This window comes from Anabrus simplex, chromosome 6, assembly GCF_040414725.1.
Source record: "Anabrus simplex isolate iqAnaSimp1 chromosome 6, ASM4041472v1, whole genome shotgun sequence".
Lineage (NCBI taxonomy): Eukaryota > Metazoa > Arthropoda > Insecta > Orthoptera > Tettigoniidae > Anabrus > Anabrus simplex.
In genome coordinates, this window is record NC_090270.1 from 19,320,663 (window position 1) to 19,336,235 (window position 15,573).

The following is a 15,573-nucleotide window of genomic DNA, read 5'->3' on the forward strand; positions in this document are numbered from 1 at the left end:
CTATAAGTCTGACACCATTTTGATTGGTCCTGTTATGCGCTGGGTATTTCCCAACTACACGTGGATACTTTCTCTCCTTCCCTATCTGGGCGTTGAAGTCTCCCATTAGTATGATGTTGTGTTTTTCAGGTACCCATTGGATGACATCGTCCAACTGATCCCAAAAAGAGATCCACTTTCTCCTTGTCCTCATTTATGGGGGCATGGGCATTCACGATAGTGTATATTCTATTGGTAGATTTGAAAACCAAAGTTGATAGTCTTTCAGATTGGGGTCTCAAACTGGACTATGAAATCCAAGACATTCTTATTTATTATGAAGCCAGTTCCTAGGTGTGGCATGTTTTTCATGACTCTTTGACCAACTTGACCCTTGTATATCCTGAACCCTTCAGAGTCGAAGTTGTTTTCATTTATATATCTGGTCTCCTGAAGTGCCGTTCTTTCCAGTTTTAAGAAGAGAATTAGCATTGAAGGTGGCTATGAAATTCTGGTATTTGCATTTAATTTTGTTTGAGGTTCCAAGACTCATCTCTGTGTAACACTGCAGACTCCCCAGCATCCGAATGTCTGCTTGTGCACAACGGTGCACCTGAGGTAATTTTTTTCACATTACACTTTCCGATGAACGATAAACATGAGTTTGGGGTAACTACTTGAGTCACCAGTTTACAACTGAGGTTGTGAGCCCTGGAGGTTTCTTCCAAGATTCAATTCTTGGAGGTAGCTCATCCGCCCTCTCAGCCGTTGGAAGATTCTTCCCTTCATCCGCCATCGAGACCATTGGTTGACCAGTTTTCACCTAGTAACCCCAGGCAAGGTTTGCCCCTTCCACCATCTCCACCGTACCGAAGGTCGTCATCTCCACCGTAGATGCCGTTGAGGACTTCACCTATAACCCAGGCTAAGGGCCCTCCATATTTATGACCCCTGGAGAGAGGGTGTCCCAGTATTTTAAAGCCGCCAGGAATTGGGCTACCCGTTGGTCCGCGGGTTGTATTGGGTATTTCAACCAGCCCTACAGACTGTAGGGGCCCCCTATCCGCCACCTGGGGACGCACTCTGTAGGGGTCGGGTTCCCCTGGTTACTTTTGGAAGTTAACCTCACCCACAAAGGCTGAGGTTATTTGCAGAGATTATTATCATCATCATCATCCATCATCATCATCATCATCATCATCATTTAGACAAGATCGGACTCCAAATAAATACTACAAAAAGTAAGGCCATGTTGATGCCTAAAGGTCAGCTGATCACTCCTTTCTCACAATTCTAGATAGGAATACAATCAAGTGCATTTCATCAATGAAACAATACTTTGCCTAGGGGTAACATATCAAGACGAAATTAAATGTAATCCTTCTGCAGTAATCAACCAGCTCATGAGAAATTTGAACCATTTGGTTAGTTCACCCCTTCCCATTCCAGATCAGAAACTCAATATACTCAACCAATATATATTTGGCTGCAGCTTATTCACTCATTTGAGTGTACACCTCTGAAAGACCTGAGAATGAAATTTCTTGGTGACTTTGATAAAACTATAAGGAGTTCCATTAAATAAGTTATTGGATTACCTACTGACGCCCCAGGTGCAATTATTTACGCACTACGCTATCTTAGAGGACATGGAGTTTTCAAAGCTCAATAGTTGACTTTCATTCAGCATATATCTGTAAAAGGGCAACTCATCGCACGGAGTCAGTGTGAGGACTCGCGTCATTGCACAGTGGAGTGCAAAACAGAGCAACGCGTTAACAAGTTTTGCTTCACTGAGGCAGAATTGCAATGGAAACACGCAATGTTAGTGCAAGTTTACCACGCTCAAGCAGTGAGTGAAAAGTGCGTTTTTGACTGGTTTAAACGCTTTCGAGATGGAAAGGAAGGTATATATTTTTTTTCTAGGGGCTTTACGTCGTACCGACACAGATAGGTCTTATGGCGACGATGGTATAGGAAAGGCCTAAGAGTTGGAAGGAAGCGGCCGTGGCTTTAATTAAGGTACAGCCCCAGCATTTGCCTGGTGTGAAAATGGGAAACCACGGAAAACCATTTTCAGGGCTGCCGATAGTGGGATTCGAATCTACTATCTCCCGGATGCAAGCTCACAGCCGCGCGCCTCTACGCGCACGGCCAACTCGCCTGGTAAGGAAGGTATTGAGGACAAGGCGCGTTCGGGTTGACCAACCACAAGCACATCTCCAGACAACATCAAACGAGTGCAACAGTTGCTTGCGAATGATCGGCGACTGATGAAGTGGGTGTAGGCAAGGACAGTGTAAAGACCATTGTTCACGAACATTTGAAAAAGCGGAAGATTTGTGCCTGGTTTGTACCGCACAAGCTGACAGATGAGCAGAAGCAAACTCGGATGGAAATGTCAGGAGATTTCATTGACGTTTGTGACCAAAATCCGGAGGGGTTGAAAGCCATCATTACAGGAGACGGGTCGTGGTGCTACCAGTATGATCCGGAGACCAAGAGACAGTCAATGGTGTGATGTTCAGCGTTTTCTCCGCCTCCCAAGAAAAGTCGGCGCACAAAGTCCAAGATGAAGACAATGCTGATCGCCTTTTTCAACAGCAATGATGTAATTCATCATGAATTTGTACCCCAGGGTACAACTGTCAACGCGGAATTCTATGAGGGAGTTTTGAAATTGCTACTGCAATGCATCAGCCGGGTTCGACCTGAACTGTACCGGAGTGGACAGTGGACGCTCCTCCACGACAATGCCCGTCCGCACACCGCGATCCACGTGACCCAGTTACTCGCTGAACGCCAAGTGACTGTTCTTCTACACCCTCCGTATTCTCCGTATTTGGTGATGACAGATTTTTTTTTTGTTCCCCCCATCTTAAATTAGCCCTGAAAGGCCACCGGTTGGGCAGTGTAGCAGGTATCCAACAACGCATGACAAGGGTTCTCCGGGAGATTCAAAAAGAAGCATTTGCTGCCAGCTTCCAGCAGCTTTACAGTCGCTGTCAAAAGTGTGTTGTAGCTAACGGAGATTACTTTGAAGGCCAGTAAAGGAGTTTTGTGTGTAACTTACGTTATCTTTATTTCACGAGACCATTCACCGAACGTTTCGGACACAGGTTGTAGATTCTTTTCTCGCTGGAAGAAAGGAAACGCTTGGATCACTAATAAGAGATGCATGTCATGCGGACAATGGACAGAAGCAATTAAAATGAACTGTAATGTCATCCCAGTCTGATCTCTCCCTGGAAGGAGCCTTAATTCGGCCTGCTGCAGAAGATGTGACAAGTTTGAAACTTTACCTCATGTATTAGGTTTCTGTCCTAAGGGAGAGCTGATGACAATCAATCATCACAATACAGATCGCATATTGATTGCTGGAAGCCTCTGTAAACATTAAATCTTGGACGAGCTGATGTTTTCATTGACCGGGCGAAAAGTACGGTTATCTTGATTGATCCCACTGTAAGATACGAGGAAAATTAACAGCAGCCTCAATTAGTGTGGGAGGGGAAAAAAGGCCATATATGAACCATGCATTGAGGATCTCTGAATGAAGTACGAAATTACAAAATAGGAAGGCATTGGTCTTATGATTGGCGCTAGAAGCACAATTCAAAGTTTAAAACTTCAGAGTTGTTCCGTATTGAACTGAGAATCACAAAATTAAATAGAATTTAAGGGTTCTACCTTTTCAATACAATACAGTTCTGTTGCAAGGATTATGTTACAACATGTTTTATTGTGGTACCAGTATTGACACATTTTTTAGTGTCATCATTAGCCTAACACATAAAACCGAAGAAGGCGACAAAAAGAAAAAATATATACAGTATACACATTGATACAATTCATATAATGAAAGTTTCAAATAAAATCTGAAAGAGAGAATCATTCTTATGAAGGCTTGTTTTAGTTTTGAAAGCAACATTCATTTACCTCGGTGCAGTTCGCTTGCTAAGCGTAACACTGCAGAGGGTTTTCTGTCAGGGTAATCTCCCTCAGCCCAAGGCAGTCCCCTGCCACATCTACATCACAGCAGCACTTTGATGAATTTATGTCATTTTCTACACAAAGGCTTTATCAGGCCTCCTGAGGAAGAAGTCCTCCGCGCTTAGCCGTTGGTTCTCCCATACTTTGTCAGGTTCGGTAGTGGCCGCCTGACCCTCGGTCAGACAGTCGCAGGTAGTACTGTCTACTCTGTAAAATACTATTTATAAAAAAATGTAAAGATACTTTTGAATTAAAAGTCTGAATTTCAGTAATGGGACCGACATTGTTCTTCAAATTATGATTTATCCGTATTTCGAATTAAACAATTTAAATATAACATGCAAAACCGTACCACATGTTTCTGGCGGGCATCAATGCTCATTGACAGATTTTCGTTCTTGATGTGGGAAGTATGTAACAAGAAGAAAACTGGATAAACTCAGTTAAGAGGAAGAGACAAAAAGATAAAGATGAATACAGATTAAAAAATACTTTTACCATTTGTCACTTCTGTTTGAAGAGCCGGGAATTCCTCAGAAGCCTTGGAGTTTGCAGAGGATATGACATAACACACCACTGGTGATGGTCTTTTTATGTCAATGAGGTGTATGTGGGAAGAAAGTTCGAGTCAGCAATGTGGATGCAAATGATTATGGTTGTAATTCGCAATATTTGTTTAAGGGCTAAAAGGAGGTACAGTAAAGGTAGAAGTTGACACATAGAACAGAGTAATGGATAAGATTGTTCTTCAGAAAAGCCATGGCACACGTTGTTGTCATCGGGCGAGTTGGCGGTGTGGTTAGGAGTGCGCAGCTGTGAGCTCGCATCCGGGAGATAGTGGGTTCGAATCCCACTGTCGGCAGCCCTGAAGATGGTTTTCCGCGGTTTCCCATTTTCACACCAGGCAATTGCTGGGGCTGTACCTTAATTAAGGCCACGGCTGCTTCCTTCCCATTCCTAGGCCTTTCCTGTTCCATAGTCGCCATAAGACCTATGTGTCAGAGCGACGTAAAGAAAAAACCCCACAACGTTGTTGTTGCCTCACATTACACCAGTTTCTATTTAGAACTGTTTCCAATTCACCCTGAGTGAACCTGCTGCTGGATCCACAAATATGAGTGCAATTCTAGCAGGCTAAAATACCATATCGATGATTTCTGTAAGTACTCTTGAATGATAACCTTACTTTCTCAAGTGATATCTTTTGCAGCAGAAACTTACCATGCTGAATAATGCTATATTGTTGCAAGTCAAATAACATAGGGGGGAAAAATTAAAATAGGGAAAAGAAATTAAGTTTCAAGTAAGAACTATTCAAGACTTTGACAGTGTTGGATTTATGTATAACCATTCTTATTATATATAATATTGAAAGAATAATTAGGAAGTGCTTAAACAAAAACTACCAAGAAAATGGACATCCGAGACTAGCTTCTAATGAAACAGTCTACAAGGAAATGGATCCTGTAATGAGCACACTCGGGAAGAAACAAAGTTCATTCTTTGGACATCTGCTCAGGACATCAGAAAAAAGGATCATAAGGAGAATTAGAGAAAAATTATGGAATAGTAAGAGCAATATTAGGTGGATTATAGAAATCGTGGAAGATATGAGGGAACTACAAATTACTATAGAAGATTTAAAAAACAAAACAGACAGAATCAAGAAACTCACAAACAAACCAGACTACAAACCAAGCTCAACAGATGGACTATAGGACGGGTGATTTCAGGCAAAGGAAGTTAAGTTCCAAGAGAATGAAGAAGAACTGGGCTGACAGATAAACTGAAAAATTATTTTTATAAAATTGACCAAAGTGGTCCAAGGAAGGCCGTAAAATGTAAATAAATACTCATGGTCATAAAAACCAGAACACCTTGAAAGACTAGAGATAAGAAGATCATATTCATAGCACATGTGCATTAGTTTGTTCTGAAGAAATGATTAGCATTGGAACTATGTCAGCCCTCGTGTTCAAGGCCCACATCAATATCTCGGCGCACCGCCACCGACTGGTAAAATGTGCCTGCGGCACTCGTCGCTATAAACTGAAGGTAATGGATCGGTGTGACTTGAGCAGATGTGCTGGATGCCTTGCAGGCGTATGCAAGAACTGTACCATCAAATGAGTTAGTTTGAAAGAAGGCGCATAATTGGCTTGAGAGAACGTGATGCATCCATATGAGAAATTGCAGCTTGTGTGGGATGAAGTGTGTTGGCAATGCAGCGGGTGTGTAAAGAATGGTTCACAGAAAGCCGCAGAACACGACGAGATGGGTCTGGTTGCACCTCCCAGACCACACCCCCAGAGAAGATAGGTACCTCATCCAAATGGCATTGCAGGACAGATGTGCGTCGTCCTCAGCTGTGACACAACAGTGGAACAGTGTAACACATCTTACACTACCAGGAGTGACAGTCCGTCGCCGTTTATTATGGTCTGGATTATCGGCGCATCGTCCACTTCTCTGCCTACCTTTGACTAATGTGCATAAATTTGCTAGACTGCAATGGTGTATGGAACGACGTCACTGGGGGCAGGAATGGCAGCAGATAGTGCTTTCGGACAAATCCAGGTTCTGTTTGTTTGAAAATGATGGTCGCATTTTGGGTCGCCGCAGACAAGAGGAGAGGCATCACATTGACTGCATTAGCACAAGACATACAATGCCAATTCAAGGCCTTGTGGTGGGGGCTGAAAGTGGGTACAACCACAAATCACAGTTTGTCCTACGTGAATGATATCCTGCGACCCATAGCCATACCCTTTCTGCATAACATCCCAGACACCATATTTCAGCAGGACAATACATGAATACATGTTGCTGCACGAACATGTCTTCTTGTTGTCACAGGATGTCAGACTGTTGCCCTGGCCCGCCCAGTCAGTGGATTTGTTGCCAATCGAAAATGTGTGGGATATGGTGAAACGACGGGTGTGGCGCTATGACCCAATGCCAACCACCGAAGATGAACTGTGGAATCAGGTTAATGCAGCATGGATGGCTATACTTCAGGACTCCATTTGTGTCTTATACGCGGCGATGCCATCAAGTATGGAACGAGTTATCAGTGCCCATGGAGGACCCAGTGCATACTAGGCTACAGAACACATGCTGAACCTAGGTGACTGAAATGCTAATCATTTCTATAGAACGTATTAATGCACATGTCCTGTGAATATGAACTTCCTATCTCTAGTCTTTCAAGGTGTTCTGTTTTTTATGAACATGAGTGTAAATATCAGTATAGGCCTACAGTAGATCATCTGCATTTTAATGCCATATTTAGGATATTGCAACCTTGTCTTATTTCTGTAGTTCCATGATAAATCAAAGTTCAGTTCTATATTATGTTGCCATCAACTAACTTCTTAAGAAACGGTTGGTTATTTCTCAGAAGTTTACTTTATTGAAACTTAGACATAAATGTAGGTGTACCATGTGAAGGGGTTTTGTTGTTAGAGTGACACAACATTATGTTGCGATTTTTGCATTGTGCACTATGACGTATTGAATTGTTTTGCTGGGTATAATAACCACATACTTTTCATGATCTCGTAGATTAACTTTTTCATGTAATGTTACTATAATAATATAATAATCATCATCATATGGCCTCAGCTACCGTGTGCAGACATTTCAATTTGATGCCATCTGGCTGTCTGCTCGTCAATTTCGACGTTCCGTTTTACTCTAGCCCCACTAGATGGCAGACCTTGTAAACCGAAACTCTCTTGGGCGTCTATGGCTGAGATTTAATGAATTTTGTCGGGTAAACACCAAATGTGTCACCAGAGATCTTTTACATGCCGACATCGTACGACATGGAGTGTCGAATGGACTTTTTTCCCGCCCTTCAATAATCCGACTACCTCTGCCGGGTTTGAACCCGCTGTCTTGGGATCCGGAGGCCGACACTCTACCACTGATCCACAGAGGCAGCTATGTAATGTTACTGAAGTACAGTATATACTGTAGTTGATGCTGAAACCACCTCTCCTTGTTTTCCAGTGACTGCAGTTGCACCTGTGCAGGTTCCTGAGCATTCTCTGCATCGCCCTCCTCCACACTTGACTGGCCCTCCTGGGTAAGTATGTTATACTTTTCCTTCAGATATACACTGATGAGCAGGTGAATTAGATATACTTGGCTAGTAACATGAGCTATGATTTGATGAAGCATGGACTGTACAAGACACTGGGAAGCATTGGGCAATCATACTGATCCATGACTGCTGCACAACATCCCATACCAAGCTCGATAGCTGCAGTCGCTTAAGTGCGGCCAGTATCCAGTATTCGATAGATGGTAGGTTTGAACCCCATTGTCGGCAGCCCTGAAGATGGTTTTCCGTCGTTTCCTATTTTCACACCAGGCAAATGCTGGGGCTGTACCTTAATTAAGGCCACGGCCGCTTCCTTCCACTTCCTAGCCCTTCCCTGTCCCATCGTCGCCATAAGACCTATCTGAGTCGGTGCGACGTAAAGCAACTAGGAAAAAAAATCCCATAGTGCCTGGGGATTGGTCAGGGCAGAGTCCAAGGCATCTATATCACTTTCTACAACACCACAATTGTGTTCAAAAGGATTCAGATTGGGTGACTTTCGAGAGTTAAGCAAGCATCTCCATGTCTATGGTGTGTTCATCGAATTAATTTAAGATACAGTTCGGGAGTGAAGAACTGATGCATTATCTTCTGTGGCTTCTGGTCTTTTGCAGGGTGTTTGAAGTGAACTAATGGGTGAACATGATCGGACAGCAGGTCTCTCTTTTAATAAATTATTTTATTTTCATTTAATTTTTGTGTCCATTTAATTTGTTTAGAGAGGATGGTTACCCAGTTGTACTTAAAACAAAAGCCACAGAGCTTGATAGCTGCGGTCGCTTAAGTGCGGCCAGTATCTGCTATTCAGGAGATAGTGGGTTCGAGCCCCACTGTCGGCAGCCCTGAAGATGGTTTTCCGTGGTTTCCTATTTTCACACCAGGCAAATGCTGGGGCTGTACCTTAAATAAGGCCACGGCTGCTTCCTTGCCACTTTCAGCCCCCTTTCCCATCCCATCGTCGCCATAAGACGTAATTGTGTTGATGCAACGTAAAGCAACTTGGGGGGGGGGAACACCACCTCCACCTGTATTTTTCACTAGTGAGGCACATTGACAGATGTAGTTCCACATAAACAATCCTCATGTGAGGATACCACCACTGTCCTGAACTCTAACCTGCTAGCAAGAGTGAGTCTATTCAGGCAACCATTTTCCATGCTTCAAGAGTCCAATTGCAGACTTCCTTTGGCCATCATATAATAACCGCGAAAGGAAATAAATACGGAAATACAGAGCAGCAAATATGAGATTTATCTACTGCAGTTCCTATGCCCTTGTCAATTTTTGTGCCTCGTGACATGGGGAGCAGAGGTACTCTGGTGGGACAACAGCTTCTATACTCGTTTTTGAGCAGATAGTTCTGGATGGAATGGCCGCTCATGTTTCATAGTTGTCCACCATTGAATTCACGATTGATCTGCAGCACTATGGCCTGTCTATCTGCTTTTACTATCCAAGCTAACAGATAGTGAACCCTGTCATCAACCACAGGTGTTGCCCTGGTAGTGGTGGTTTTGCTTGAATCCATGTACCACAGTGCACACTCCTCATATAGCGGCCTGTGGAAAGTTCATTTGCCTGCACAATTTTGAAGATGGAATGGCCCATATATATGGCACCAACAATTTGGCTGTTATCAGATGTTATGAGCCCTCTTGTCTTAGCCAGCCTGTTTTTATCTGTTAATCGCATGGCCAGTACAAGATCTGATGATAGCGCAGTCATGTGCCACACCATACTATTACATTCACTGGCCATCCACATTGTCATTTTATCAAAATGCCAGCTGTCTCATTCAGCTATTAATCATTGTATAATAAATTTTAAAAAATAATAAAAACATTTTGAAATGAAATTTAGATGTTGTGATCATAATTCTGATTTTGAGTTAGAATACATCTTTAGTTTTGTGTACGTACTGAGCCCCATATAGAATTTTCAGTGTCACTCAGGAATGTATAGTAAGTTGTGGTTCATTCTTTGCTACTACAGGTGCTATCTAAATGCTTTACCTTGAGTTAGAAAGATGAAGGATGGATATATACTTTGAAATTAGTTCCCATAATTGTTGATGATACAGTGAGTGGTCCTAGTTTGTGTTCAAATTGAAATTTTTTGGGATGCAGTAAAATTAGTCTGGCTTACAACTCCATGGGGCTAGACCAGGGGTTCTCAACATGTTTTGGTTCGTGGCACACTTTCACCTTGAGGAATATTATGTCACCTGCTTTAGGAGGATTTCAGACACTAGGGACCAGTCCCAGTAGGCCACGAACACTTGCGTAAATGATATAAACCAGTGGGACACTGATGAAACGTATTGATCACTCATGTTCTATCTATACTACTTCAGTTTTTTACAACGTACGTGTGCGAACAGGAATTTTTAGTACTGATCAATATTAAAATAAGAAGTGGAAGAGATTTCTTCTGTAGGTTAAGAATTACAAATGCATTTGTCTGCAGTTCTGCCCTGTATTGAACAACTGAGTAAAAGTAAACAACCCCAAATTTCCCTCTGTGTTGCAACAGTAATTTAATTGCTGACTGACCATTCTCAATTTTTTAGTTTCTGTTACATATTTGCAGTACTCTAACGCTAATAAATAGCATTACTTAAATATTCAATCGTCGTCGTCATCATCATCATCATCATCATCATCATCATCATCATCATTTGTGTTCCGGGATATCTGTGGAACGCAGAGAAGTGAAAGGAGGTGTGGGCTTACATGGGTCTAACTACGATGTGCTTATGTCTTCCAGCGTGGTTGAAGATGACCCAATATATGTGGGGTCGAAACTAGTCCGAGTTTTATAACAATATACAAACTAATAGTATTGAATAGGTGGACCCTTCCTACCCTTTGATAATGGTGGTCTGCTTCACGGCTTTCCAAGACTTCGCAATGAAGTTAAGCGCATCCAGGATTGAAACTTTAAATGATGATGGATCCTTTCCAGCATCCATAAGGAATATAATTTGCTGCACCAGGTTCTTCCTATAAAGTGACTTAAAGGAGTGAATAACCCCTAAATCCATAGGTTGTAGCTTGCTTGTCCAGTTAGCAGGCAGAAATTCTAACTGCACATTCCTCAAATTAACATCCACGGGATGTGCAGGCCAGCGGGTGATGAAAGGAAGGATCTTCCTATTTTGCGTGCCCATTTTTGAATCCAGAGCAATTAACTGCTGTTGGAAAAGATCTGAGGTCATCCACGCTTTATGGTTGGCATCGTAGGTAGTAGGTAATGATCGCACATTCTTGAAGCAACGAGGCTTTTTAGATTTCCCTATCACATAGGGGTGGAGCTTCTCAGAGCCAACAGCAATGGCTCATATCATCACTGTGAGCCTCATCTTGCTGTGTTTCCCACCATGGCATTTATCTCCTTTGAATGCCAAAGTCTTGCTGGGCAACACTGACAAACAGTCCAGTTTCATGTAGGTTAAAAATGTTCCTGGGTTCGTAATCCTTGGTCAGCTCCTGCAATCTTCTATCGATCCATTCTTCCACAGTTTCATCACTCACTGCATTAGTTTCCACACAAACAGTTTTATAGGTTACGTTATACCTTTTCCTAAATTGGTTGATCCAGCCATTGGATGTGCTGAAATTTTCAATGCCAAGAATGTTTGCGACTTTAAGCGCCTTTCTCTTAAGAGCACACCATCAATTGGAATGCCTGCAGCTCTTGAAGTTTCAAACCAACTTTTTACAATTTTCTTGTATTTGCAGTATGACGCATTCTTCCTTTTCTTGGAGTTTGATCCGCATTCTGAAGCGCTTGATGTAATGCTTCCTCTGTTTTTCACAGTTGTATTCAGTGTGGATAGAGGAAGCTGCAATTTGCGTGCCAATGAAACACGTGTTCCATGGTACAAATCAACCTTTTCTAATATTCGTACTTTCTCATCCATAGTGAAAATTTTTCTTTCCTTTTTTCCCCATTATTAGCAGGAAAACAATAAAGCAGTAACAAAGAAGGATTAACAGATACACACGACGGGAAAGGAAGATCGCGGCAATTCACTTTGACTGCTCGACTCGCATAACAAGAACAAAAAACTTTTCCTTCTTGTGGCCTATACTGTACTTAGCAATAAAGCAAACACCTGATATCTTCTTCCCTTCTCCTTCTTCTTCTTCTCCTTTGTGGTTTCGTTGGGCTCTGTGTTTTGCCATTACCCAGATACTGTATGTGCGGTAGTATACATCTTTTTGATTTCTATTGGGTGTTTGTTTACTTGCATTCAAAAGTTATAGGATTATGGTGGAAAGTTTGTGTGTAAGTGAGATTTAGAGAGTTAATTCAACTTGCTGTCGGATTTGAAAATCAGGTTTAGGACATTGTGGAATACACCTGTTATCAAAGAATGCACTGCGTTGGTTAAGCGGAAGTTCAATACTGAGAGTTTTAAAGAGTTCAAATCAAATCAAAATCTCTTTATTTGCAAATGAGGTGTCTACCTTGGTGGCAAATGGTACACTAAAATACATTATTGTCAAGCACTAAATATTAAATTAACAAGGGAAGAAAATTTTCCTCTAATACAATATTATACAATTTATGCTAACAATTTTTTCTATTAAACTCACAGCTCATCCTTAATAAATTTGTATTGTTTACAAAATTCTACTTATAATATCTCCTGTACTACTTACAAATATAGTCAACTGATATACAGTATGTGGAATTACTTCAAATGATACTATACAACTGGTGTAAGATTAAACTTTACATTGCATTTATTTACTTATTTTTTATTATTATTATTATTATTATTATTATTTTTTTTTTTTTTACCCATTCTGGAACCTAAGTAGCATAACGACCTGCTGCGTCTTAACCAGAGCCCCTTTTGCCACCACTTTTCAGAGTTCCTGAAGGGCCTTCACAGCTACCGTAGCGGTCCCAGGGTCCTCGAAGTCCGCACTGTACTTCACCCCTACAGGCAGTCCCCTACTTTGGTTGTCCAAACTCCTTAGACCAGGGGATGGAATTAATTTATTCAAACACATTTTTTTGTTTACAATAATCTGCACTGGTCAAATGCCTTCTAACACTTCATTTATTTTCTCTGTTGCTGTTCATTCTCTTCTTGAATATCTGTACAGATTTTGGAAAAGGATCAAACACTACCCCTGGTAAACTGTTCCACTCCTTCACACCCTTCCTAATGAATGAAAATGTACCCCAATCGCTTCTGCTAAAATTCCTTCTAATTTTATATTTGTGGTCTGTCCTGCCGATGTAATTATTTTCCAACTGAAGTCTCTCAAGGATATCTCCCCATGCTTCTTCTCTTGTATAGGCTCTATATAATCCAATAAGTCCAGTTTTCTCCCTTCTCTTACTTAAAGTTTCTCACCCAAATTCCTTTAACATCTCTGATACACTACTCTTTCTCCTGAAATCCCCTGTTACAAATCTTGCTGCTTTCCTCTGCACACTATCTATTTCTTTTATTAGGTTTTCTTGGAGAGGATCCCAAACACTGTTTGCATATTCCAATAATGGACGAACCATACTTAAGTAACTCTTTTCTTTTAATTCTTTATTGCATCCTTTAAGTAGCCTCATTAAGACATGTAACGATCTGTATGCTTTCCCAACAATGTCATCAACATAACCCTTCCAGTGCAAATTAGTTTCAAATCTCACACCTAAGTATTTGCACTTGCCATCTTTTGGGATAACTACCTCATCCAAAGTATATTCAAATTCAGTTTTAAAGCTCCTGTTTGCAAAAGTTGTAACAGTTGATTTGCCTCCATTAACCTTCATATTATTTTCTTCAACCCATTGTTGGATAATTTCAAGGTCCCTTTGTAATTCTGAACAATCCTCATGTTATTTATTTCCCTATAAACAATTATGTCATCTACATACAATCTTATTTTTGATGTTATATTGTTCCCTAAATCATTTGCGTATATTAAGAAAAGTAACGGACTGATTATACTACCCTGTGCAATTCCCTTCCAAACTTTCTCTTTCTGCGATACATTATTTCCTACTTTGACTTTCTGAACCCTTGAATTTAGAAATGTTTTTATCCAACGTGTAACCCTTACATCCAATCCTATTCCCTCCAATTTATTTAAAAATATTCCATGTTCCACTCTATCAAAGGTTTTGGAAAGATCTATGGCTATGCAATCTACCTGACCTCCTGAATCCAATTGATCTGATATGTCCTGCTGAAATCCCACCAGTTGTGGCTCACAAGAAAATTTCTTGCTAAATTCATACTGGCTCCTCATGAACCAATTTTTATTATCACACATCCCTCTGATGTACTTTGATATTAAACTCTCCAGTATTTTACAAACTATACTGGTCAGGCTGATTGGTCTGTAGTTCTCTGGTTTCCTTTTATCACCCTTTCCTTTATAAATTGGTATTATTATAGATTCCTTCCATTCCTTTGGTATTACACTATTATTTATGACATAGTCAAAGAGAAATTTTAAATAAGGCACTATGTACCACCCCATTGTCTTTAACACCTCCCCAGTAATTTGATCACTTCCTGCTGCTTTTCCTTGCTGCAGCAGTTGGATTTCTCTGAAAATATCTTCATTTGTGAATGAGAAGCTTCTTGTTTCCCTCTGTCTCTCCCTCTCCATCTTCTGTTTCAGTTTCCAACTCCTGACGATCATTTACTGAATCTCTGAATTCCCTACTAAATAGGTTTGCTTTTTCAGTATTTGTTAAATAGTGTTCACCGCCTTCTCCCACCATTGTAGGAATTTGGATTCCTTTTCCTTTTTGATTCCTGATATATGAATACAGCTTTTTCCATTTCCCTTTGTGGTCATTACCCTCTTGAAGTATGCCATTCATATAATTCTCTTTTGCTTCCTTTTTCACTCTATTCAGTTACCTCATTAGCTGTTTTCTAGTTTCTCTACTCTCCCTACCCTCTTTGATTTTCCTGTTTACTATTCTACATTTTCTTTTTAAATTTCTTATTTCCCTTGTATAATAAACAGGGTCTGAGGTCATTTTACCCTTCTTAACAGGTACAAATCTCTTCTCTCCTTCCCAAATGATTCCTTTAAATTTAGCCCAAAGTGTATCCACATTACTCCCTTCACTTATCCAACAACTGAATTGTGATTTAAGGTAAGTCCCAAATTCATCAACTTTAGTTTTTCTGTACAATTTCTTGTCTTGTGTAACCCTCTTATTAAGCCATTTTGGTACGAGTCCTACATCCATTATTACAGCCTTATGGTCTCCTATTCCTTCAATCACCTCAGTTTTATCAACAATTTCCCATGGTTTAACCAAGAATACATCTAGTAAGTTATTGAGACGAGTCAGTTCTTGTTCATGGGCTTCACTTGCAGCTCCATTCCATTCAACTTCAGGCAAATTTAGATCTCCCCCAATTATTAGCATATCATTATTATTGTTTTTATGAGTATAATCTATTATTTTCTCAAATATTTCCATGTCTCTTTCCTCTCTTCCAGGCCTGT

General features: G+C 40.8%; 1 protein-coding gene across 2 annotated transcripts in view; it reads left to right on the forward strand.

The window, feature by feature from the left end:
- snama (something that sticks like glue) overlaps positions 1 to 15,573 on the forward strand; it is a 651,651-nt gene that overhangs the window by 246,219 nt on the left and 389,859 nt on the right. For both annotated transcript variants that reach the window (XM_067149701.2, XM_067149702.2), the window contains exon 12: positions 7,987 to 8,062. In XM_067149701.2, coding sequence (XP_067005802.2) covers positions 7,987 to 8,062 — 76 coding nt within the window. The remainder of the gene's footprint in view (positions 1 to 7,986; positions 8,063 to 15,573) is intronic.